The 27,991-nt window shown below is 36.5% G+C and overlaps 1 protein-coding gene and 1 long non-coding RNA gene across 2 annotated transcripts in view; one reads left to right on the top strand and one right to left on the bottom strand.

Annotated features, from left to right (window-relative positions):
- The window catches only part of RAD51C (RAD51 paralog C), a 37,575-nt gene extending 30,851 nt beyond the window's left edge, over nucleotides 1–6,724 (top strand). Inside the window, exons 8-9 of the mRNA XM_040496991.1 lie at nucleotides 4,436–4,496; nucleotides 5,942–6,724. Coding sequence (XP_040352925.1) covers nucleotides 4,436–4,496; nucleotides 5,942–6,031 — 151 coding nt within the window. The 3' untranslated portion in view covers nucleotides 6,032–6,724. The remainder of the gene's footprint in view (nucleotides 1–4,435; nucleotides 4,497–5,941) is intronic.
- Nucleotides 6,725–7,391: 667 nt separating this feature from the next.
- LOC121044714 (uncharacterized) lies at nucleotides 7,392–19,483 on the bottom strand. The gene is made up of 3 exons (XR_005797439.1): nucleotides 19,472–19,483; nucleotides 19,270–19,277; nucleotides 7,392–7,492 (listed from the first exon to the last, which is right to left on the bottom strand). It is a non-coding gene; the product is annotated as an uncharacterized LOC121044714 (long non-coding RNA).
- Between the last annotated feature and the right edge of the window lie 8,508 nt (nucleotides 19,484–27,991).

The following is a 27,991-nucleotide window of genomic DNA, read 5'->3' as shown; positions in this document are numbered from 1 at the left end:
AATTTTAAATTTTATTTTTTAAAATTTACATCCAAATTAGTTAGCATATAGTGAAACAATGATTTCAGGTGTAGATTCCTTAGTGCCCCTTAACCCATTTAGCCCATCCCCCCTCCCAGAACCCCTCCAGTAACCCTCAGTTTGTTCTCCATATTTATGAGTCTCTTCTGTTTTGTCCCCCTCCCTGTTTTTATATTAGTTTTGTTTCCCTTCCCTTATGTTCATCTGTTTTGTCTCTTAAAGTCCTCATATGAATGAAGCCATATGATTTTTGTCTTTCTCTGACTGACTAATTTCACTTAGCATAATACCCTCCAGTTCCATCCATGTAGTTGCAAATGGCAAGATTTCATTCTTTTTGATTGCCGAGTAATACTTCATTGTATATATATACCACATCTTCTTTATCCATTAATCCGTCGATGGACATTTGGGCTCTTTCCATACTTTGGCTATTGTCAATAGTGCTGCTATAAACGTGGGGGTGCATGTGTCCCTTTGAAACAGCACACCTGTATCCCTTGGATAAATGCCTAGTAGTGCAATTGCTGGGTCATAGGGTAGTTCTATTTTTAGTTTTTTGAGGAACTTCCATACTGTTTTCCAGAGTGGCTGCACCAGCTTGCATTGCCACCAGCAATGCAAAAGAGATCCTTTTTCTCCACATCCTTGCCAACATCTGTTGTTGCCTGAGTTGTTCATGACAGGTGTGAGGTGGTATCTCATTGTGGTTTTGATTTGTATTTTCCCAATGATGAGTGATGTGGAGCATTTTTTCATGTGTCGGTTGGCCATCTGGATGTCTTCCTTGAAGAAGTGTTTATTCATGTCTTTTGCCCATTTCTTCACTGGATTATTTGTTTTTTGGGTGTTGAGTTTGATAAGTTCTTTCTAGATTTTGGATACTAACCCTTTATCTGTTATGTCATTTGCAAATATCTTCTCCCTTTCTGTCGGTTGCCTTTTAGTTTTGCTGATTGTTTCCTTCACTGTGCAGAAGCTTTTTATTTTGATGAGGTCCCAAGAGTTCATTTTTGCTTTTGTTTCCCTTGCCTCCTGAGACGTATTGAGTAAGAAGTTGCTGTGGGCAAGATCAAAGAGGTTTTTGCCTGCTTTCTCCTCAAGGATTTTGATGGCTTCTTGTCTTACGTTTAGGTCTTTCATCCATTTTGAGTTTATTTTTGTGTATGGTGTAAGAAAGTGTTCCAGGTTCATTCTTCTGCATGTTGCTGTTCAGTTTTCCCAGCACCACTTGCTGAAGAGACTATCTTTATTCCACTGGATTCTTTCCTGCTTTGTCAAAGATTAGTTGGCCATACGTTTGTGGGTCAATTTCTGGGTTCTCTATTTTGTTCCATTGATCTGAGTGTCTTCTTATGCCATCTTTCAGTCTTTCGAAAATAAATAAATGTTTTAAAAAATTAAAAAAAGAATCCCATGCTGTACCAACTGAGCCAGCCAGGTGCCCCAATTTTTCTGTTATATTTTGTATTAAAGTTAGAATTATCAACTCTAAAGCATTGTAAAAACTTATAATCTCAGTCCCTAATGCCATTCTTATATTACATATTACTCAGCAATTATTTCATTTTTGTATACAGTTGCAGTTACAGAGTATATGACATTTTGGATTCTGCCATTTTTGTCCTAAAAGTACAAACCTAAGACATTAAGCTAATGGACTGTGATCTCTGATTGCTTCTCTTTTGAATTGTGCCTGTGTGGAGGGGCAATTTCAAAATTTGAAGAGTAACAGATCATAAACCAAGATGTCCTTTTCGAATTTTCTTTGAAAACAAATTAGACTTTGCTTGCATCTTGGTCAGGGAGTGGCCTTCTGTGGCTTCCTCTGCCGTGGGCTGTGTGGCCTAGTGTCCCTGTCCCTACCACCTGTGATCACACACCAAGGCCCGTAAGGGATTGGTGCCAAAGTTTCCATCAGCCTACAAGCAACAGCATGGCAGTCATCCTCTCCAGTGGCTCGCTCATGGCCACCCATGACTAATACTGGTGCCTCCAGGGTTCCACTTCCAGTAACAGGTCCTGCATAAGTGCAGAGTATCCTGGGGAAGCCATCCCTTACCACCCTGGTCTCCCCAAGGCTGACTTGGGTCAGTGGTAAGCAAGCTTCTTTTTTCAGGAAGTCTACTCTCCTGTTCATGGCTACAGTGTTGGAATCCCCAGGCCTCCAATGGCACGATCACCTGTGACTTGGCTCTGGAAACCATGAGGAAGCAGCCTGGTGGCCAGCCTGGCAAAGCCAGCACAGCCCTGAGTGGCCACTACCAGCTACTAGGCTTTAGGAGACCCTAAGCTCATATCACAACCCCTACCCATCTTTCCCCTCCTCATAGACTAGGTAGGCTGCAGCAAGCAGAAGCAGTTGGGTTCTTTTATATCAAAACGGCAAAACACCAAAAAGGAAGTTGAGAGAACCCCACTCTTTACTTTCTAAGCCACACGCAAGGCATCTTGACATACCTTGTAACCTTGTGCCTTGCACCAAGTGGAAAATAAACTCCAAGCAGCCAATAAAGAAAAAAGAAAGAAAAATCAACATTATATTGTGTGGAAATTAGTGAACCTTTTAACTCTGAGAGTTTGTGATTTTTCTCTGTTAGAAACTGCTATTTGTGCAGTTTTATCCATTTTTAAAAATTGTGGTAAATCTACCTGGCTCAGTCAGTAGAGCATGCCACTCTTGATTTTGGGGTTGTGATTTCAAGCCCCATGTTGGACGTAGAGCTTACTTAAAAAAAATTTTTTTTAATAAAATTGTGGTAAATTGTACATATCATAAAATTCATCATTTTTTTTTTCATTTAAGTGTACGGTTTAGTGACATGAAGTACACTCACATTATTGTGCAGTCATCACCACCATCCATCTCCACAGCTTTTCCTTCTTCCCCAACTGAAACTCTTCCCATTAAACACTGACTCCCTATTCTTCCCTCCCATCAGCTTGTGGCAACCACTATTCTACATTCTGTCTATGAATTTGACTACTCTAGGCACCTCATATAAGTAAAATGATACAATATTTGTCCTATTATGACTGGCCTTTTTTCACATAGCATAGTTTTCAATGTTCATCATAACACGTGACAAGAATTTCTTTCCTTTTTAAGACTAAATAATACTCCATTATGCATAGAAACCACTTTTTATGTTTCCATTCATCTGTCAGACACTTGGGTTGCTTCTATCTTTTGCCTATTGTGAATAAGTTATATCAGTTTTAAAGTGATTTTAAAAGGAACTTTAAAAGTTTTTGCTTAGGGCACCTGGCTGGCTCAGTCTGTAGAGCCGTGCTTCTTGATCTTGGGGTCATGAGTTTGAGTCCCAAGTTGGGCATAGAGAGCTTACTTAATTAAAAATTTTTTTAAATAATAAAATAAAAGCTTTTCTTGTATTTGTTTGCTGTTACAATATTTGAGCAAAGTTAATAAGAACTTAGAATTTTATTTCTAACTACTTTCAGCTTTTAGTTTTATATTACTTTGCATAGTACATGATAAAATTCTACCTAAACAGGGGTGCCTGGGTGGTTCAGTCAGTTAAGTGTCCGACCTCAGCTCAGGTCATGATCTCATGGTCTGTGGGTTTGAATTCCGCGTCAGGCTCTGTGCTGAAGCTCAGAGCCTGGAGGCTGTTTCAGGTGCTTCGGATTCTGTGTCTCCCTCCCTCTCTGCCCCTCCCCTGCTTTCTCTCTCTCTCTCAAAAATAAATAAACACTAAAAAATTTTTTGAATTCTGCCTAAACAGACCTTGTTCTTGTCATGACAGTGATTCTTCTGGACGTAATCATTTTGAAAGAATGATTGCTTCCTTGCTTATTTGTATTAGTATTGAGTATGTATTCCTCATTTATATCCCAAGAAATTGTCTTAATACTTCTATCATAACAAAAAATACATGACTGCAAAAAGTTGGAAAAATATAAACAAAAAAACTCCTTTTATCCTGTAATAACAGCTTAACTTTTTGACTGTGGTCTTCTACTAATTTTCCTGTCTATGTGTATTTACATACTTACTCATAAAGGTGGGATCATACAGCACAACTTTTACTTAATATATTATTAATGTTTTCCCATCTAATTAAATATTTTCTTCCACATTATTTTCTTAAACATCAATAGTGTTTTGTCACATCGAAAATTATTTGAATTAGTCATTGGACTTTTAGATTGCTTAAAATTCCACTTAGGTAAACAAGTCTATTATTATATAAAATAATTATTATGTGCATACATATAGCTATTGATTAAAGGGAGTATTTTTGATATTTCCTTGCTTTCTACTTTCTGTGTCCTTAGAGAACAAAGCAATAGAATTGTAGGAAAAAACTAAATTTAAATTATTAAATCAGTCATCTGAAGTAATTAATTAAGATCATGTATTTGTGTATATTTATTCTTTTTCTCTAAGCAGGTTGGCAACATTGTGCAAATCACCAAGCCAGAAGGAATCTACAGTACTGTTTCAAATCACAGTCAGTATCATTTGATTAGAGTGGGATTTTGGTGTTGGTGGGCAGTAATTATCTGAAGAGAGCATTTACAAATTGCTTCTGTTAACTCCTGTAGGCAGCAAGCATATTTGAGGACAGCTTTTGATGCTTAGAACATTATCCCCAAAATAGTAGTATATATACAGAATATTCTAGTCACAATTGGACTGAAATTTATTCTTAAGAACAGAGGAAATACTTATTTGTAGGCTAGTGTGTTCCATGCCATATGTAATGTCAGGATATTAAAAATTTTTTAAGTGAAAGTTGTTAAAGATTTTCCAAGAAAAAATACTAACACTACTCATTTTAGTCTGTAGATATTATAGATCTATCATAGCCACCAAATATATCCTACTTTAAAATGTTAATTTTCCTATAATTTAAAATCATAGAACACACTCTTTTTGGCTGAAATATGCATATTTATCAGTAGTGTTGAGCCAAATATATTCTTGGCGTCTCATTTTTAAGGACAAAAACAGAAATAGAGATTCTGAAATTGAATCATCGATTTAGTCTTTGTACTGCCTAGGTGCATTTAAAGTATCCTAACCGGAGGGGCACCTGGGTGGCTCAATTGGTTAAGCATCTAACTTTAGTTCAGGTCATGATCTCGCAGTTCGTGGGTTCAAGCCCTGCATAAGGCTCTGTGCTTACAGCTCAGAGTCTGGAGCCTGCTTCTGATTCTGTCTCCCTCTGTCTCTGCCTCTCCCCTACTCATGTGTGCTCTTTCTCTTTGTCTCTCTCTCTCTCTCTCAAAAATAAATAAAACACTAAAATTTAAAGTAAAGTATCCTAACTGGAAAATTTTATTTAGTTGTGAAAATAATTTGTAAAGCACCTAAGTAATTAATACCTGTTACTTCCTTTTACCTCTTCCAATAGAGCCACCATAAAGTTTGTTAGGATTGTCTTTTAGGGACACCTGGGTGGCTCATTTGGTTAAGCATCCCACCCGCTCAGGTTATAATCTCGTGGTTCATGAGTTCGAGCCCTGCATCAGACTCTGTGCTGATAGTTCAGAGCCTGGAGCTTGCTTCAGATTCTGTGTCTCCCTATCTCTCTGCCCCTCCCCTGCTCACGCTCTGTCTCTCTCTCTCTCTAAAAAATAAACATAAATAAATAAAAGGATTGTCTTTTAGAGTATATGTTTATAATGCACTGAAATTTGTATGTGTGTATATATGTATATATATATATGTATAAATAAATACACGCATACATATAAAAAATACTCTAGATATAAAATACTTTAGTACAGCTCTGGTTTGGACACGTACTCATGAGGTTTAACTTCTTCATTCACAGTGGTTGGTAACTTCTGTCTCAGTAAAGTAGCTCTCTTATCAGTTAAAAATATTTGGAAGACCAGTTGTTATTTTAGATGTTCTTAAAGCATACTTATATATTTTTTCATCTTCCAGCCTCAGGGATTTAGAGATGCTGTTGTTGCTCCTGCATGTTCTTGGCAAACAGAAGGTTCATTGAATTCCCGGAAGCGGTCACGAGAATGAGAAGAAGAACAGGAATCCAAAGACTAATCTTAAAGTATACATATGTATTGATGCTGTAAGATGTAATGTATACAAAGTAGTAGACTCATTATAAAATGTAAACACACACTATGGGATGTTTGAATCAAGAGCATAGGAACTGAATGTGAAAAACATTTAATTAGTATGATTCTCTGAATTTTTCAAAAGCAGTTTTACAATTATATTTTGCCCCATTTTCTTTTTTAGTAACATTCAGCAGAAATGATACAGGTATTGTATTTTTGCAGATGTGGAAAGCTGATCTCATGTGGCCAGTGTGAATTTACCATTCAGACTGTTTTTTCCTCTTTTGCTAATTGCATAGAAAACCCTTGGAAGAAAATATTTTTTTCACATTCCTATTTTGTTCTCCTCTTTAAATGTAGTTTTCATAATTCTTAAAAATGACTTGTTTTTATTATTGTAATGAAAAGCCAGCACCATGAGTCAGCATATTATTGTATTCAGTGTTAATGGTAGGATATAAACTTTACATGACCAATGTGATTTTAGTCACCCCAATCCTAAAATCTAACCCATTTGTGTATTTTTTTAATGTTATTTTATAATGTTAAGGGAAGGACTTTGGAGCTGTTACCCTATCTAGAAATTGTCTATAACATACATCTTCCAGAATAGTGAAGTTGATAAATTTACAGTTATTTATCTCTATATTTTTGAAACACGGTGTGATCCATTCTAGAATTCTAGATGTATTGACATTTTCCTTTGAATAATCTTAACACTGTTTGAATGAATTAAAAATTTGGATTCTTGGGGCGCCTGGGTGGCGCAGTCGGTTAGGCGTCCGACTTCAGCCAGGTCACGATCTCGCGGTCCGTGAGTTCGAGCCCCGCGTCAGGCTCTGGGCTGATGGCTCAGAGCCTGGAGCCTGTTTCCGATTCTGTGTCTCCCTCTCTCTCTGCCCCTTGCCCGTTCATGCTCTGTCTCTCTCTGTCCCAAAAATAAATAAACGTTGAAAAAAAAAAATTTGGATTCTTGAATGGTTTTAAAATCATCTAAAAGTGTTTTGGCACCTGATTCTTTTTAGTACTTCTCAATTCATTCACAAAATTTACTCTGGTTCCCAATGGAAGAAAATTATTTAAATAATTGAATATCATGTACTGTGACAACCATGGTCTCCACATTTTAGAGGCAATTGGTATTTCCTCCTCTCCCAGAGTGAACACTAAATTTATAAAGTTTTAAAAAACACAGTTATTCTGTAATTGATTATTCATAGAATAACTAGGGTTTGCCAGGACTTTTTTGAGAATGAAATTAGACACTACTAACAATCACATCAGGACACTGGACATAAACCAGGACCATCCCAGGCAAATCAGGCATATGGTTGTCCTAATTATAGAAGACTAATTTCAAATGACTATTTGAGTGTAGGATGACTAATTATAATTATTTTTGAGGTCTTATATTCTCTATGCTCCAATCACAAAATCAAGACGGGTTATTAGTGATAAATATCAGTGTTACTAGGGAGCAGAACTATAGGAATCTCATTTTATAAAGCATCATAACACTGTAAAGAACTATAGAACCCAGCATATAGACAAAGCCACGTGTATTTCTTTTTGGTTGTAACTTTTTTGTGTGTGTGCAACTCTTTATAAATAAACTTTATATAAATATCCTTTCAAAGTTGTTTTTGCTAAAAACATCACTGTTCTTCTAGTTATAATATACTTAAATCTTAGTCTGCTTGGGCCACAATAACAAAATGCCATAAACTTAAGCAACAGAATTCTCTCACAGTTTTAGAGGCTGGTAGTCCAAGATCAGTGTGCCCGGATCTCTGGTTCTGGTGAAGCTTCTCTTCCTTGCTTGTAGACAACCATCTACTTACTGAGTGCTCACAGGACCTTTCCTTGGTGAATGTGCATGGAGAGAGAGATCTTTTTCTCTTCATCTTTTTTTTTTATTTTTAATTAATATCTATATCTCTTTTTTAACTTGTTTTATTTTTTATTTTTTAAAATCTACACCCAAATTAGTTAGCATATAGTGAAACAATGATTTCAGGAGTAGATTCCTTAGTGCCCCTTACCCATTTAGCCCATCCCCCCTCCCACAACCCCTCCAGTAACCCTCAGTTTGTTCTCCATATTTATGAGTCTCTTCTGTTTTGTCCCCTTCCCTGTTTTTATATTAGTTTTGTTTCCCTTCCCTTATGTTCATCTGTTTTGTCTCTTAAAGTCCTCATGAATGAAGTCATGATTTTTGTCTTTCTCTGACTAATTTCACTTAGCATAATACCCTCCAGTTCCATCCATGTAGTTGCAAATGGCAAGATTTCATTCTTTTTGATTGCCGAGTAATACTTCATTGTATATATATATACCACATCATCTTTATCCATTCATCCATCGATGGGACATTTGGGCTCTTTCCATACTTTGGCTATTGTCAATATTGCTGCTATAAACATGGGGGTGCATGTGTCCCTTTGAAACAGCACATCTGTATCCCTTGGATAAATGCCTAGAAGTATAATTGCTGGGTCGTAGGGTAGTTCTATTTTTAGTTTTTTGAGGAACCTCCATACTGTTTTCCAGAGTGGCTGCACCAGCTTGCATTCCCAACTCTCTTCATCTTCTTATAAGCCCACCAGTCCTATCAGATTAGGACTTCACCTGTATGACCTCATTTAACATTAGTTGCCTTCCCAAAGCTCCAAATATAGTCACACACAGGTTTGGGCTTTGACACATTAATTTTGGGATGACGACTCGGTCTGTAGAAATCTAGGAAATTTAAAATATGTACACATAAAATTTTTTTAAAAAATTTTACCTGCTTTTTAAAGAGCCTAATATGGGGGCAGCTGGGTGGCTCAGTTGGTTGAGCATCCAACTTTAGCTCAGGTCATGATCTCACAGTCTGTGAGTTTGTGCCCTGTGTTGGGCTCTGTGCTGATAGCTCAGAGCCTGGAGCCTGCTTTGGATTCCGTCTGTCTGTCTGTCTCTCTCTCTCTCTGCCCCTCCCCCGCTCATTCTTTGTCTCTCTCTGTCAAAAATAAATAAATATTTTTAAAAAATTTTAAAGAGCCCAATATACACTCATGTGTTCCACATAATTTTTCTATGATAGTTTTTAATGGTTGTGCATAATTTTAAAGTTCTTTTTGGAGTTTTACTACTGTAGTTTTAGAGTTATAAACAATGCTTCTAATAAGCATACAAGTTCCTTTTTTAAAGAAATTGAAAATATGGGGGTGCCTGAGTGGTTCAGTCGGTTAAGTGTCTGACTCTTGGTTTCAGCTCAGGTCATGATCTCTCGGTTCGTGCGTTTGAGCCCCGCGTGGGACACTGACAGTGTCACGCCTGTTTGGGATTCTCTCTCTGCCCTCTCCCCCTGCTCGCTCGCTCTCTCTCTGACTCAAAAATAAATGAATAAACATTTTAAAAAAAGAAATTGAAATTAGGATTTGAATTAATTTTTCATTGCTGCTGTAAAAAATTACCACAGATTAAGTCCTTAAAAGAACACAGATTTATTATTTTACAGTTCTGGAAGCTGTAATCAGTTTCACAGGACTAAAACCAAGGTGTCAGCAAGCCTGCGTTCCTTCTGGAGGGTCTAAGGAAAATCGATTTTCTTGCCTTTTCTAGCTTCTAGAAGCTGCCTGCATTCTTTGGCTCATAGCCCATCTTCAAAGACAGCAGTGTAGCATCTTCCAATCTCTCTGTTTGCAGTCTGTCTCAATTGCCTTTTTCCAACTCTGTGTCCTGCCTTCCTTTTATAAGGACACTTGTGATTACATTTAGAGCCCAGTCAGATAATCCAGGATAATTTCCCTATCTCAAGACCCTTAATCACATCCGCAAAGTCCCTTTTGGCATGTAAATTAGCATTCACAAATTTTAGAATTAGGTTGTAAATGTTTTGGGGGAGCCATTATTCAGCCTCTCACTTCATTTGGTAACATTCAAGAAATAATGGTCCTTGGGTGATAAACACACTGAAGTTTGAAAAGCACGGAGACAGACATTGCCATTTTTTAACTGTTTTCATAGTCATTCCCATGGGAATGAAGGATATATAATATATGTACATATATATTATATATATAAATTATATATTTATGTATATGTACATATATTTATATATTTATTATATATAAATTATATATTTATAATATATTATATATTATATATAATATACAATATATAATAAATATATATTTATATATATTTATAATATATAAATATATAATTTATATATAAATATATAATAAATATATAAAAGGATATAAAAAGATAGTTCCTGTTAGGATGTCCTTGGAACCACAGTAGAGGGGACGGCCATCTTGCCAGCGCAACCCAACGAAAAGCCCCTAGCGGGGCACCAGAAAGAATTGAAGGTCAACCAATCACTAAGCGACGGCATGACCTGCCGCGAAAAAGGCCCACCTGGACCTAAACCCGGAACCGCTGCAGCTTAAAAACTCCACCCCATCCCACCACACCCAGGCGTGACTTCCCTGACTCCTCTCTCTCTCTCTCTCCCTGAGTCCCAGAACCTCGCCCGAGACCTTAGTTCCCAGTAAAGCCTTTGCTAAAATTTTTTAGCTTCTGACTCTTATCTTTACCCTGCCTTACACCTGACCCTAACAGTTCCTTAGCTTTTTGAAAGCTTTTTTTTAAAGACTATTATTCTTTCTTAATTATAAAATATACAGAAGTATAAAATTTTCCCCCGGTCTTTCGTTTTAACTCATGATGTGATAGAATATCTATCATTCCACAATTTATATGTGTATTTGGCACCTAATGCTACCAGTAAATTAGTTAAAAGTCTCACCATCCATCTTTCATTTTGAGGTTAGGCAGTGTGGTAAATCCAAAAGATTGTATATTGCCTTTTACTCTTTATTTTGATTTTTTTTTAAGTTTCTTTATTTTGAGAGAGAGAGAGCAGGTGAGCAGGGGAGGGGCAGAGAGAGAGAGAGAGAGAGAGAATCCCAAGCAGGCTTTGCACTCACGGTGCAAGAGATCATGCCCTGAGCTGGAATCCAGAGTCAGACACTCAATGGACTGAGCCACCCAGGTGCTCTGGCTTTTACTCCATTTAAATGCCATTGCTATGATCACTCTTTCTGGTAATTCATATATACACATTGATATATTTGCACACACACATACAAAACATTTATTTCCAAAATATTTGTTAAGGCAATTCCATGTTTTGCAATGCCCTGGCCACAGTTAGTACAACACAGGCCATTAATAGTCTACTTTAAAAAGTACTCATTCTGGGGAAAATAAACAAATACTAGCAACTCAGAATTTGTTCTTTTTTGAGAAACTTTTTCCATGCTAATGGACTTGGAAAATAAATTTTATTTCAAAAAAGTTATTAAAGGTATAAAATATAATAAGGTATAGAATTAAAAGCTCAGACACCCTAACTCATGACTTTTGTTGTTTTGTTTTCAGGATAGAAGCTTAACATTTCAATGCAATGATTATAGACTTTTATTGCTAGAGGAAACTATAGAGATCATCCCAGTAATATCTTTAATTCATAAATCTGCAATATTTCAAACATGCAGTAGGTTTTTTCTAAATTAATTCTTTCCTGATTTTATAACAATTTATCCTTTTTTAAAGTATCTTTTTCCCAAAGTATTATAACTTTTAGCTTGAATTTGCATAGTGCCTTATGATTTTGAAACACCTTTACATAATTTAATTTGATCCTCACAGCAACTCTGTAAGGTAGATGGGATAGGATGGTTCGTCTGTTTTAATTCCTTCTTCTATTCATCCAAAGCCTTAACACATGTACACATTTAACAACTACTTGTTGAATGAATAAGTATTTCAAATAAAATTTAGAATAAATTCTGTTTTTCTAGGGCGCCTGGGTGGACTGAGCCAGCCAGGCACACTCAATTTTTTTTTTACTTTTAAAAATTGTGATAAAATAGATATAAAATTTGCTATTTTAATCATTTTTAAGTGTGCAATTCAATGACATTAACTGCATGCACAGTGTTGTATAGTCATCCCTATTTCTAAAACTTTTTATCACCCAAACAGAAACTCTGTACCCTTGAAGCAATAATTTTCCATTCCACACACTGCCTTCCCCCAAGCTCCTGGTAATCTCTAATCTACTCCATTTCTAATTTGCCTATTGTATGCATTTTATTTTTATTTTTTATTAATTTATGTATTTTTATTTGAGAGAGAGGTGGGGTGAGGGAAAGAGGAAAGAGACAGAAAGAGTATTAATTAGGCTCCATGCTCAGCATGAACCCTGACTCAGGGCTTGATCCCATGACCCTGGGATCACAACCTGAGCTGAAATCAAGAGTTGGTGGCTCAACTGACTGAACTATCCAGGCATCCCTGTATTTTATATAAGTGGAATCATGCAACATTTTGCCTTTTATGCCTGGTTTATTTCACTTGGCATAATGTTTTCAAGGTTCATCCATGTTGTAGCATGTGTAATAACTTCATTTTTATGGCTGAACAATATTCTATTGTATGTATATACCACATTTTGTTTATTCGTTCAACTCTTGATGGACATTTGGGTTATTTCTAATAGTGATTGAATGGTTTATAAATTTATACGAGTTAACACTTTTTGTTTTATTGACTTTTATTGCTTATCAAGTTTGGGACAGTTGATTTGTCTTTGGAATATTTTCAAACTATTCCTACTAGCTTAAATTCTAACCCTAATAAATTTAACTTTCATTTCTTAGATCAACTATTTTTATTTTCTAATTACTGTTTTTGTTGTTAATAATGTTCCTACTAAAATGTTTACATCTAGTTACCAGTGATAAGTTATAGTGTGGTAGAGAAAACATAGGCCGAGAGTCAGAAGACCTGCATTCTAATTTCATCTGAGACATTAATAAGCTGTATCAATATTGGCACCTTTATTTTCTTATGCCTTTCTCTTATTTATAAAACAAGACAGGTCTAAATGATGGTAAATTCATTGTTGGATATTTTGTGGTTTCTCCTTTTGTAGGGGCATTATTAATATTCACTTAAATGAGCAATATTAAAAATATGAAAAATACTGACATTTGCACATTTTTTTAATTTTCAAAATCAATAATACTAAGATTTTTATTCTAATACACTGCATTTCAGTTTTGAGACATAATGTTGAAATGTTCTATTGCTTTAAAAAAAAACATTGAGTTGCAGAAGAGAGGCTGGCTGTTCATAATATGTATTTTTAGTTAACGTCAGTGCCTAAATTTACTGTTACTGTTAAAAATTTACAGAACATTTTGCTCCCTCAGAAATGATTTTGGCATAAAACATGTTGACAAGAGTTTGTGTATTTTTGACCATGGTATAATCCTTTGTTTTCAGATTTAGTTCACCATTGACATTGGCCTTACTGTGCTTCAACTATGCATGTGACTCTCATTATCCATTTGACTCTCATTATGTATAGAAGATGTGAATTTTTATTTTTTTATTATTAAAAAAATTTTTAGTGCTTATTTTTGAGAGACAGAGAGACAGAGACAGAGTGTGAGTGGGGGAGGGGCAGAGAGAGAGAGGGAGACACAGAATCTAAGGCAGGCTCTATCTAGACTCTGAGTTGTCAGCGCTGAGTCCCACACATGCTTCAAACTCACAAACTGCAAGATCATGACCTGAGCCAAAGTTGGAGGCTTAACTGACTGAGCCACCCAGGCGCATGGAAGATGTGCGTTTTTAAACACCATTACTCTGATAATGATTTTATGTGTAGCCTGTTTTATGAGAATATAAAACTTGGGTTCTCTAAGAAGGGCTTGAGGGGTGTCTGGATGGTTCAAACTGTTAAGCATCCAACTCTTGATTTTGCTCAGATCATGATCTTGCAGTTCGTTAGTTCAGTCCTCGTATTGGGCTCTGTGCTGATGATGGGGAGCCTGCTTGAGATTCTCTCTGTCTCTCTACCCCTCCAGCACTTGTGCAAAGAATAAATAAAAACGTAAAAAAAAAAAAAAAAAGAAGGGCTTAAGAACTCATGGAAACATGTCCTACCAATTTTAAAATTTAAAAATTAATACAGATAAAAGTAGCAAAGAGAATTTGTATTAAGAAGTCATATAAGCCAAGGCAAAGAGAAAAACATAATTGATTACACAAACTTTTGGTCTAATGATAAGAAGTATACCAGTTCTTTAAGAGAAAAAAATGTTTTTCTGGAGGTTTTTTTTTTTTTTTTTTTTTGTAATTTACATCCAAATTAGTTACCATATAATGACTTTAGGAGTAGAATCCAGTGATCCATCTCCTACATATAACACCCACTACTCATCCCAACAAGTGTCCTCCTTAATGCTCCTTGCCCATTTAGCCCACCTCGCTCACCCAGAACCCCTCCAACAACCCTCAGTTTGTTCTCTGTATTTAAGAGTCTCTTATGTTTTGTCCCTCTCCCTGTTTTTATATTATTTTTGTTTTCCTTCCCTTATGTTCATCTGTGTTGCATCTTAAATTACACATATGAGTGAAGTCATATGATACTTGTCTTTCTCTGACTAATTTTGCTTAGCTTAATACACTCTAGTTACATCCACACTGTTGCAAATGGCAAGATTTCATTCTTTTTGATTGCCAAGTAATACTCCATTGTATATGTATACCACATCTTTATCCGTTCATCAGTCAATGGACATTTGGGCTCTTTCCATACTTTGGCTATTGTCAATAGTGCTGCTGTAGATTGGGGTGCATGTGCCCCTTCAAAACAGCATACCTTTATCCTCCGGATAATTATCTAGTAGTGCAATTGTTGTGCTGTAGGGTGCTTCTATTTTTAATCATTTTTTTTAATGTTTATTTATTTTTGAGAGGGGGGAGGGGCACAGAGATGGGGAGATACAGAATCCCAAGCAGGCTCTGCATTGACACTGGCACAGATAGAGTCCTGTGTCGGAATCCATGCTGAGCATGGAGCCTGCTTACGATTCTCTCCTTTCACTCTGCCCCTCTCCCCTGTTCATGTGTCTATATATAAAATAAATTAAAATAAAATAAAATAAAATAAAATAAAATCTTGTGCAAATATTACTTTAAAAATTAATTGAAAAACAGAAAAGAAAGACGAGGGTCACCTGGGTGGCTCAGTCGGTTAAACTTTAACTCTTGGTTTTGGCTCAGGTCATGGTCTCATGGATTTGTGAGTTCAAGCCACATATTGGGGCTCTGTGCTGACAGAGTGGAGCCTGCTTGGGATTCTCTTTCTGCCTCTTCCCCACCCTTTCCCCACTTTCATGAGCTCTCTCTCTCTCCCAAAATAAATAAATAAACTTTTAAAAATGACATCTTGTAGTGTGATACTACATTTTTCTTGTTCTTTTTTTATAGGTGAGGTTGGACATCCATCTTTTCATCTACTTTAATGTTACTCCTTTTTTTTTTAAGTTTATTTATTTTTGAGAGAGAGAGAGAGAAGGGGAGGGGTAGAGACAGAGGGAGAGAGAGAATCCCCAAGCAGGCTCCGCATTGTCAGCACAGCGCCCGACACAGAGCTAGTACCCATGGAACTGTGAGATCATGACCTAAGCCGAAGTCAAGAGTTGGACACTTGTCTGACTGAGCCACCCAGATGCCCCTCTTTTTTTTTTTTTTTTTTAAAGTAACCTCTATGCCCAACGTGGTGCTTGAACTCAAGACCTAGAGATCAAGAGTTGCACGCTCTACCAAATGAGCCAGCCACGTGCCCATAGTTACTCTATTTCTTTTTCTATGAAGTGGCTGTTCATATTTTTTGTCCATTTTTCCATTGCGTGGTTGGTCTTATGAGTCAGCAAGAGTTCTTTTTTTTTTTTTTTTTAATGTTTATTTAATTTTGAGAGAGACAGAGACAGAATGCGAGTGGGTTAGAGGCAGGGAGAGAGGGAGACACAGAATATGAAGCAGGCTCCAGGCTCCGAGCTGTCAGCACACAGCCCGACACAGGGCTTGAATCTATGAACTGCAAGATCATGACCTGAGCTGAAGTCGGACACTCAACCGACTGAGCCACCCAAGCACCCCAGAAATATGGTTTTTATATAGTCATTTTTTACCATTATTTTGTTTCTGAGTGTTCTAATTAGAAACTCTCACTCCATGATTATTAAATGCTCCAATTTTTACTTTCCATTTGGAATTTATTTGTATGTTAGCTGTGGCCTTGGGTCCTGAATTTGACAGAGGATTTCTGATTATGGGGCATTAAATGATATCTTAGAAGGCAGTTTTATGAAAAATGCCAGTGTATTCTATCTTATGACAGCCAAACTCTAAAGGCAAGTTCTATAGAGGACAGTTAGTAGAATATAGTAGTAGTTTGGCTAATGCATTTTTCTTTGTGAATTTTGGGTTTTCTTGATTTGTTTATATTTATTAATATTTGTATGTATGTATTTATAAACACTCTATACCCAACATAGGGCTCCAACTCAAGACCCTGAGATCAAGTCACATGCTCCATTGGCTGAGCCAGCCGGGTGCCCCTTGATTCATTTATTTTTAACAAGTATTTTTTTCCATGGGTAATATGTTGGTTAGATTAGAAAACGGCAGATAAGGAATTATTTCAAATTAATGAAAAGGATACTTATATGTATATGCAATCCTGATTTTTCTTCTCAGCTCCAGATTGGTATAACCAACCATCAACCTGACATCTTGACTTACTTGTGTAATAAATATTTCAAACTTAACTCCCCAAATCACCTCCCAAAAGAAGTATATCCTTTATTTCAGTATGTACCACCATCCATCCAGTTTTGTTCAAACCAAAAATTGAAGATACTTGATTTCTTTAATATCCTCAATCCCACATTCCATAACAGCAAGTCCTTTCACTTATACACAAAATATATCTTAAATATAATCCTTCCATTGCCATTTACTATCCATACTGTAAGCCAAAGTCTTTTCTCACATGGATAACAGCAATAGCCTCCCAATTAGTCTCCCTACTTTCACATACCTCCCCTATAATCTATTTTCTACAGTAGCAGCTAGAGGGATCTTTTAGTCATTTATTTGTTTGTTTTTTAATTTTTTTATCATTTATTTATTTTTGAGAGACAGAAAGTGAGCAGGGGAGGGGCAGAGAGAGAGGGAGACAGAGTCTGAAGCAGGTTCCAGGCTCTGAGCTGTCCACACAGAGCCCTATGCGGGCTCGAACTCATGAAACACGAGATCATGACCTGAGCCAAAGCCAGAAACCTAACTGGCTGAGCCACCCAGGTGCCCCCAGAGGGATCTTTTAGAAAGATAGGTATACCACTTCACGTTACTTCTCTACTTACAACTGTCCAGTGTCTTCCTGTTGCGTTTAGAATAAAAGCCAAATTTTTTTTTTTAATTTACATCCAAATTAGTTAGCATATAGTGCAACAATGATTTCAGGAGTAGATTCCTTAGTGCCCCTTACCCACTTAGCCCATACCCCCTCCCACACCCCCTCCCACATCCCCTCTCACACTCCCTCCCACACTCCCTCCCACACCCCCTCCTGTAACCCTCAGTTTGTTCTCCATATTTATGAGTCTCTTCTGTTTTGTCCCCTTCCTGTTTTTATATTAGTTTTGTTTCCCTTCCCTTATGTTCATCTGTTTGTCTCTTAAAGTTCTCATATGAGTGAAGTCATATGGTTTTTGACTTTCTCTGACTGACTAATTTCACTTAGCGTAATGACCTCCAGTTCCATCCACGTAGTTGCAAATAGCAAGACTTAGTTCTTTTTGATTGCCAAACAATAATCCATTGTATATATATATACCACATCTTCTTTATCTATTCATCCATTGATGGACATTTGGGCTCTTTCCATACTTTGACTATTGTCAATAGTGCTGCTATAAACATGGGGGTGCATGTGTCCCTTCGAAACAGCACATCTGTATCCCGTGGATAAATGCCTAGTAGTGCAATTGCTGGGTTGTAGGGTAGTTCTATTTTTAGTTTTTTTGAGGAGCTTCCATACTGTTTTCCAGAGTGGCTGCAGCAGTTTGCCTTCCCAAAAAACCAAACTCTTTACTGAGGCTCTACATGACCTGACTTTTGCTATTCTTCCCATGCTCATATGATATCATCTGCTACTTTGCTTTGAGACTTCAGTCATACAGAACTTTGTTCTTCAAGTATACACAAGTTCATTCCTGATTTAGAATCTTTATACCAGTTTTACTGGGTTTTCATGTGGTTCACTCCTTGTTTTTCCAGATTAGCTCAGATTTTACCTTCCTGTAGAGGCCTTCCCTGACCATCCTACACAATGTTGACCTCTCTTCTCCTATCTCTGTCACAATAGTCTAATTTTATTCATTGCATTTACCACTATCTGAAGGCATTGTTGTTGGGTTTTGTTGTTGTTGTTGTTATTTTGCTCAGTAGGCTTCATGCAAAGTCATTGTTTATTGATCTATTACCTAATTCTCCTACTGGACTGTAAGCCCCATGAAAGCAGGGACCTTATTCACTAGAACAATATCTATCCCTGGCACAAAACTGTCTTTCAAATATTTAATGAAAATGGAAGTGAAAAATTTTATAGACTTGGCTATGCTTTCAAGGGTGCCTGGAGTTGCTTAATCAAGATAAAGTACACTATGGAGGAAGAAGCAGTTTATGAACTTACTAAAAACTGGACCTCTCATCATTCCTTTCCTTTTCTAATCTGACTTTTATATTCACTTGTTCACTATTCTACCAAAATTGTATTCTCCAAAGTTCAATAAAATTGATTGAGTTACAGGCCTTTTTCTTTACAATCCTCATCCTTTAAGCAACATTTGACACTTTGAAACTCTCTTCCCTTAGCATCTCTGATAAGACCATCCTGCTCCTCTCCCTGATTTGGAGACCCCTTTAATGTACACTCACAGGGAGTGTTTTGATAATCAACATACATGTCTCCTTAATTCCTTTTGTATAGTTGTTCACCATTTTCCTTTTGTATAGTTGTGTTTCCCATTCTTCAATGTATGCAGTCTTAGTGGGACTGTAAATTCTGGTGTCTTGCCCCCTCATTAGTGAAATGAAGGCAGGGAACTCAAGCCAAGCCAATCATGTTCCTGCCCCTGCACCTTGAAACTTGAGTGGAATACCAGGACTGGGAAAAAAGTGATTGAAATGCATTTATTTTAGCAGTAATAATTGGAGGAGATAGTTGAGTAGTTTCTACTAACTAGATAGCTGAAGTGACCCTATTTCTCCTACTTTATTAGCTCTCTCATAAATTGTTTCTTTGTTTAAATCATCCAAAATTGGCTTCTGTTTATAATAAAAGAATACCTTAAGATGGCCACTTTTCCCTCCAACCTTGGAAGAATTATCCTATTTGCTTGTTGCAATCGTCATGTTAATCCTTTTTTGTATCCCAAATCAACATTAAGTTTAATCATTCATGCTCCAGACCCACTGCAGTCAATTTTCAATTTACTGTGTCATAATTCTATCAAATTAAAAAAAATTTTTTTAAATGTTTATTTATTTTTTAGAGAGACAGGGCATGAATCGGAGAAGGGCAGAGAGAGACAGAAGGAAACACAGAATCTGAAGCAGGCTCCAGGCTCTGAGCTGTCAGCACAGATCCCAATAAAGGGCTGGAACTCACGAGCCATGAGATCATGACCTGAGACAAAGTTGGACACCTAACTGACTGAGGCACACAGGCACCCCTATCAAATATTTAATGTATATAAGACAAATATAATTAATGTATATTTAATGTATAAAAGGCTGGCTCAGTTGCTGGAGCATGTGACTCTTGATCTCAAGGGTTGTGAGTTTGAACTTCACATCAAGTGTAGAGATTACTAAAAAAATAAAATATTAAAAAAAAACACCAACCCTGTTTTTCCCAAAACTGGTTCTCTTTTTTCTACTTCCCTTCTCTATCTTTTTTTTTTAAGTCTATTTATTTTGAGAGGAGGAAGGGGCTGTGCAAGAGGGAGAGAGAGAATCCCAAGCAGACTCCAAGCTGTCAGTGTGGAGTCCAACACAGCGCTTGATCTCAATAACTGCAAGAGCATGACCTGAGCCTAAATCAAGAATCAGATGCTTAATCTACTGAGCCACCCAGGTGCCCCAACTTCTCTTTTTTAAAATTTGTTTTTATTTATTTAAAATTTATTTATTTTTGAGAGAGAGAAAACAGGAGCAGGGGAGGGGCAGAGAGAGAGGAAGAGAGAGAATCCCAAGAAGCCTCCGCCTGTCAGTACAGAGCTTGATTCAGGGCTTGATCCTGCAAACCCTGAGATCATGTGAAATCAATCATTGGATGCTTAGCCAACTGAGCCATCCAGGCACCCCTTCTTCTCTCTCTCTCTCTCTCTCTCTCTCTCTCTCTCCCTCTCTCTCTTTTGTAATTTCATCTCATTTATTTTAATTCTGGTATAGTTAATGTACAGTGTTATATTAGTTTCACATGTACAATGTACTGATTCAATATAGTGATTCATATATCACCCAGTGCTCATCATAAAGTGCATTCCTTAATCCCCATCACCTGTTTCACCCATCCCCCTACTCATCTCCCCTCTGACAACCACCAGTTTGTTCTCTATTTCACTTCTCTTAATTTCAGAATCTTTCTCAAAGATCTACTCTCATAATCACTACACATCAGTTGCCAAATTATTAATTCTATAAGAGGTACACTCAAGTGTAAGTGAGTTGTATTCTAAGAACTTGAAATTTAGAGAAATAAGTTTGCTTTCAGAGTTAAACTATAAAATCTTCAAGACCCTTACTAATAGTAGCTAACATTTATTGTATGATTACCACATGCCAGGGTCTATGCTAAATTCTTTACATGTATTATTGTAAAATAGCCCATTCAGCAACTTTGTTACGGGGTAGGTATTTTTAGCCTCACATAAGTTGCATCTATTAGGATCCTTCAGTTGTAAATAATGGAAACTCACTGGCGATTTAAACCAAAAAGAATTCATTGGAACGACATAAAGAACTTACAGAAATGATAGGAAGGCAGAGGAAACCAGCTTGGAAATGCATGATCTAGTTAATTCCAGAGCACCACATAGCAAAGACCATGAGAGTGGTCTCATGGTAGAAGCCCCACTGAGATGTATGAACTATCACTCTTCTTCTATCCTTGTTTCTTGCTCAAGATTCAAAGTCTGGGGAGAAAGCATTCTGTTGACTTAATTTAGGTCAGTGTCTGACCCCAGAATGTAATAGAATCTGTGAGAAAATCACTAGAATTATCTTTAGCTTGTGTAAGAGGAGGCCAGGAATCCTATCCAAACTACATAAAATGGAGAAGTAACTCCCTCAAAGAGATTGAGATGCTGCTAGGAAAGTGTTATAGCTGCTGGGCAACCAAAAACAAGGAATGCACATTGTAAATTAAAGCTTGCTCAAGGTAATACCATTAGGAAACAGCCTATCAGAAATTCAAAGTGTAACTCCAGAGCCTATGCTTTTTGGGATGATTTTATCTCCCAGGGGACATTTGGCAGTGTGGAGATACTCATCACAACTGTTGGGACAGGTGCCATTGGCATTTACCAGGTAAATGTCAAAGTGTGCTGCTAAACGTCCTAAAATATATATTACAGCTTTCCAATAAAGAATTATTTGGCCCCAAACGTCAATAATGCTAAGGTTGGTAACTCTAACCTGAGAAAATATGGCATGGGGCCATATTCTTAAAATGTGTCATTGAGAAGTCTTAATAAACAACACAGTATGGTAGAAAAGGGAAGGTCAAAATGGAGCAAACTTCTGTATAAATACTCAAGCCCTATTCAAAAGGTTGAGGATCCTTCTTAGATTGGTCTTGATACCTTATCCTTATTTTAGAAATGGCTGCATCAGGCTATCTCAGTCTGATGCTATTAAATATTTGAAACATAGTGAACTCATCTGATTCTCTGCCTATCAGTTCTCAACCTGTTGATAAATTGAGTCCCAGTCACTTTAGTTACAGCCAGATCAATGCAAATGTCTGGTTTCAATATAAGTAATATTCTCATTGTAAATTTGTATGTTATTTTGATTTTTATACATCAGTTTCTTGTGAGATTTGTTAATTAATATTCCTCCATGTAGTTAAGGTTGAAACACTCACACTTCTGAGCCTCCAAGTTCAAACTGCTATATTTTGTCATAAATTTAGGCAGATAATTGTCAGGATGGTAGTTTTAGAACATTCTTTGACACTCCTCTCATCAGGAGGTAGGATGTATTTTGTCCCTTTCTCTTGAATCTGAATGGGCCTATTACTGCTTTGACCAATAGTGTACCACAGAAGTGATGCTATTGACTTATGACACAAGATTATAAAAGGCTATGCACCTTCTGTCATACTCACTGGAACACTCACTCTTGGAAACCTGAGCCACCATGTAAGAAGTCAAACTACTCTAAGGCCATCAAGTTGGACACATTTTGTGTAGGCATTCATAGGCCCAGCTGAGCACCCAGTTAACAGCCAGCTTCAACTTCCAGTTTGGAAACATAGTCAAATTAGTATCTTGAAAACAATGTACATATTAGTCATTTTTTACTCAATTTTTCCAATATAAAGGAAAAAAGTATAATGTGAGTGAGTCCTCTTGGACATCTAGCCCATTTGAACCTTCAGATGACTTTATCCCCAACCAACTGCTATCTGACTGCAACCTCATGAGACCTACAAGTGAGAACCACCTAGCCGAGCCCAGTCAACCTACAGAGCTGTGGAATACTATAAAATGGTTTTTGTTTTAGCCACCAAGTTTTGAGGTAGTTTGTTATGCAGCAACAGACATCCAGAATAGCCTCTTGAGAGTCTCCCTGGGTAGGGTGTCAGATCTTTCCAATTTGTGTCTTCAGGTGCCTTCTTAGAATTTCAGATTTTCCTGTACAGTGTCTTTTAGCTTCCTCTGTTCCTTTTCATTCCCACTGACATCATTCTCTTCTGTGTTCTCATTCTTTCCCATTGCCCCACTGATCTTTAAGCCTTCAATTTCTCTTTTTCAATCTACCCTGCACTCATCTGAAAGAATATTTATATATTAAATTTTCTTAGAACATGGTTTTTATCATGTTTCTTTCAAATTCAGTATTTTTGCCAAAACTGGGAACAAATTCCTTCTCCCAAAACAGCTTAGATTTAATCTTGACCTTTTGCCTATGTCCATAGGCTTTATACATTAAAGACTCATGAAATTATTGGCATATATTTCCAGAGATACAAAGTTCCAAAATTTTATATGAGAATTTAAAAAGGTATTTGAAAAATAATTTTATACACGAAGGACCCAAGTTTATTTTGCATACATATTTTGATTTGCCTTTGTGCAAATAACTGCAATGTATTGTGCTGTTATTTAGGTAGATGGAGGTTCATCAAATCTTAATAGTCCTCAACATGCAGGATTACTAAAAACCACGTGTGCTATACTGGTGCCAGATATGTCATTTATAGATCACTCTTTCATAAGGCAACAAACGGCTTCATATGCCCAAATCATTTCCTTTCTGGAGAAGATACATTATGTCAGCATGGTTACCATGTGTGGTAATTGATAATGTCTGTGCCACATGGCTTACTTCTACCCTTGTCCAACACAGCTATTCTACCACCTATGATTACCATATGTTACAGCACTCTAGGTTAATGGAATCATTTCCATCTTCCCTTCTAGTCACAAATGTCATTGTGGCTCAATTCCATCAGATCCACACTCCACAAAGAATAAAGTGTTCAGAACACTGAGCATAGAAGACACCTTTGTGAAGTTTTCATATTTAGTTGCCTGTTTCATTTTTATTTTAAAAATCAGTTGGATTTTTTTGATGAATGCTCCAGAGTGAGTAATGGGTATCTGCTGACTAAAATAGAACATGATCAATATCACTCTCAATTATTGCATGTATTTACTCTAAATAAATATAAAAAGGGAATTAGAAATTAGATGATGATAATAAAGATAGACTTTTACTACTATAAAGCACTTTTTAGTTTCTGTAAAGTGAAAACTTGTAGCAAAATATTGAAGTGGATTTTTTTGTAATAGAGTCCATTCATTTTTGAAGAACCATTAATTACAGAAGGAATACACCATGTTAGCCATTTTTAATACGTTCATCAGAAATTACCACGAACCCCTGCCCTCTTCCTCTTTCATAAGCATGTCATAATAAATTCACAAATAATTTTGCTTCCTCAAAAAGCTATACTAGATAAAAACAAAGATTGTTATCAGTAGTGGTTAAAACACTAAGAAAAAAGAGGCTGTGTGGGGAGCTTCTTTGCTTGTTAAAACCAATGAAATAGTGCATATAGGCCTATTATTACCTGATGTGAATATTAACTTTGACAGTTTTGGACTGTTGCAGCTATATGACCATATTAGCTAGCAATAGAGAAGTAGTAAAAATTAATATAGCAGTCATATTTTTGGCAGCAAATGGAGATTGTTTTAAAGTTATTGAGGGGTGCTTGGATGGCTCAGTTGGTTAAGCATCTGACTTCAGCTTAGGTCACGATCTCACAGTTTGTGAGTTCGAGCCCCACGTTGAGTTCTGTGCTGACAGCTGGGAGCCTGGAGCCTGCTTCAGATACTGTGTCTCCTTCTCTCTGCCCCTCCCCAACTTGTGTTCTGTCTCTCTATGTCTCTCAAAAAATAAATAAATGTAAAAAAAATAAAAATAAAATAAAGCTATTGATCTAGAATGGAAAAGATGTAGCTAGGGTATATTGAGGAGAAAGGAGGAAAAATTCTTATTTGAAAACATTTCCATGTGCTTAGTTTTTTCATTTGTCAGGTATTCTATTGCTCCCTACTGGTCAGTTTGACAACACAACTGAATTAATATCTTAACAAGTACTTATATATTAGCCATATTTCCATTCAATTTTTAAAATATGAGTGAAAATTCACACATTCTTATATTTACATTTTAACATTCATCATTAGGCCTGGCCTTAACCATTTTCCTAGGCAGTAGATATGAGATTATACATTTTATTGTTATTATACTTTTTTTCAAAAATATAAAAATATTTGTTTCATCATTTGGGATATAGCATCAACTTCAAATTGATAGATTTTTATAGTTAGCCATAATAAAATTGAGGCTTTTCTGGGAATAGTATTTCTATTTTTTCCCTATAAAGAGATAAAACAGGCATACTTTAGAATAGACAGAATAGTATAGATTTGCACAACCAAGAAAATGTTAACTGGAGATAAATCAAGAAATTAATAGATTTTTATTAGTTACAAGTACCAATTATTTACCATATGTCAAACATTTTATTAATGTTTAAAAATTAATAGACTTTATTTTTTCAAGTTTTAGATTTACCAAAAAAAGGAGTGGAAAGGATGGAGAATTCCCATATATACCCTCTCCCCGACCCCCAGTTTCCCCAATTATTTAACATCTTACATTAGTTAGGTAGTTGTTAGTGGAGTCAATTCATTATTAACTAAAATACATAGTTTAGATTAGGGTTTTACTGTTGTTGTTGTACATCCTGTGGATTTTCAAAAATGTCTAATGATATGTATCCACCATTATAGTATCATACAGAATAGTTTTTGCTGTCCTGAAAATCCTCTGTGTTCTACCTATTCATCCTTCCCTACTTCCCTTGAACCCTTGGAAACCTTGGCAACTTTTAATTCTAGGTCATAATTTACTGCTAATTTCAAGTAAGCTCAATGTTCCAGAAGCACCTTTGAAGACCTAAACTTGCTTTAATGCCTGCTTAATCCACTTATAGTTATTATATATATATATAATATATAATATTATATATATAATATTATATATATATAATATATATATATATGATCCATTTTATAGTTCTTTAAAGTTGTGTTTGTTATTGTATCAGTTGTGATCCAGTTAAGAAATCAGAGGGAATAGAATACAGGGAACTGGTTGTACAAGTAACAGAAGAATTGAAAAGTCAAAAGGAAAGGTGAGGCAGTCTTGTTTGGGCTGCTATAACAAAAATATCATAAACTGGGTGGCTTATAATCAACAAAAATGTATTCCTCACAGTTCTGGAGGCTGGAAGATCTAAGATCAGAGTTCTGGCAAATTCAGTCTGGTTACAGAAAGCCACCTTTGTAATTAAAAAAAATTTTTTTAATGTTTATTTATTTTTGAGACAGAGAGAGACAGAGCACGAGAAGGGAGGGGCAGAGAGAGAGGAAGACACAGAATTGGAAGCAGGTTCCAGGCTCTGAGCTGTCAGCACAGAGCCTGACGTGTGGCTTGAAGTCACGAACTGCAAGATCATGACTTGAGCCAAAGTTGGATGCTTAACCAACTGAGCCACCCACGTGCCCCCAGAAAGCTATCTTTTTACTGTGTCCTCATATGGTGAAAAGGGAGAATGGTATCTCTCTTTTTTTTAAGTTTTAATTTAAATTCTATTTAGTTAATATGTAGTGTAATATTGGTGATATTACATGATATTATGTGATTCATCACTTACATATAAACCCAGTGCTCATCACAAGTGCCCTCCTTAATACCCATCACCCATTTAGCCCATCCCCTGACCACCTCCCCTCCAGCAACCCTTAATTTGTTCTCTGTAGTTAAGAGTCTCTTATGGTTTGCCTCCCTCTCTTTTTTTTTCCTTCCCCTATGTTCATCTGTTCGTTTCTTAAATTCCACATATGAGTGAAATCATATGGTATTTGTCTTCCTCTGACTGACTTATTTCACTTAGGAAAATACACTCTAGCTCCATCTATGTCGTTGCAAATGGCAAGATTTCATTCTTTTTGATGGCTGAGTAATATTCCACTGTGTGTGTGTGTGTGTGTGTGTAGTACATAGTATATATATGTATATATAAATATATACACACATACACACACTACTTCTCTATTCATTCATCTGTTGATGGATGTTTAGGCTCTTTCCATAATTTGGCTATTGTTAATAATGCCGCCATAAACATTGGGGTGCATGTGCCCCTTTGAATCAGTATTTTCATATCCTTTAGGTAAATACTTAGTAGTGCAATTGCTGGGTAATAGAGTAGTTTTATTTTTAACTTTTTGAGGAACCTCCATTCTGTTTTCCAGAGGGGCTGCACCAGTTTGGATTCCCACCAACAGTTTAAGAGGCTTTTCCCCCATCCTCGCCAACATCTGTTGTTTCCTTTGTTGTTAATTTTAGCCATTCTGATAGATGTGAGGTGGTATCTCATCATGGTTTTGATTTGTATTTCCCTGATAAGTGATGTTGAGCATCCTTTCCTATGTCTGTTAGCCATCTGTATGTCTTCTTTGAAAAAATGTCTGTTCATGTCTTCTGCTCATTTCTTTTTTTTAAGTGTTTATTTTGAGAGAGAAAGAGAGAGAGAGTGGGGGGGGGCAGTGAACAAGGGAGAGAGAGAATCCTAAGCAGGCTTCACACTGTCAGTGCAGAGCTCAATGTGGGGCTCGATCCCACGAATTGTGAGGTCATGATCTGAGCTGAAATCAAGAGCCAGATGCCCAACCAACCAACCCACCCAGGTGCCCCACTTCTGCCCATCTCATAACTGGATTATTTGTTTTTTTGGGTGTTGAGTTTGATAAGTTATTGACAGATTTTTGGAAACTAACCCTTTACCAGATGTTATTTGTAAATATTTTCTCCCATTCTTTAGGTTGCCTCTTAGTTTTGTTGATTGTTTGCTTCATTGTGCAGAAGCTTTTTATGCTGATGAAGTTTCAATAGTTCATTTTTGCTTTTGTTTCCCTTTCCTCCAGCAATGTGTCTAGTAAGAAGTTGCTATAGCTGAGGTCAAAGAGGTTGTTGCTTATGTTTTCCTCTAGGATTTTGATGGTTTCCATCTCACATTTAGGTCTTTCATCCATTTTAAATTTATTTTTGAGAATGGTATAAGAAAGTGGTCCAGGTTCATTCTTCTGCATGTTGCTGTCCAGTTTTTCAAACACCACTTGTTGAA

This window comes from Herpailurus yagouaroundi, unplaced genomic scaffold (assembly GCF_014898765.1).
Source record: "Herpailurus yagouaroundi ecotype Mexico unplaced genomic scaffold, PumYag 189, whole genome shotgun sequence".
NCBI lineage: Eukaryota > Metazoa > Chordata > Mammalia > Carnivora > Felidae > Herpailurus > Herpailurus yagouaroundi.
Note: the sequence above shows the minus strand (reverse complement) of the source record. Positions and strands in the feature narration are given on the sequence as shown.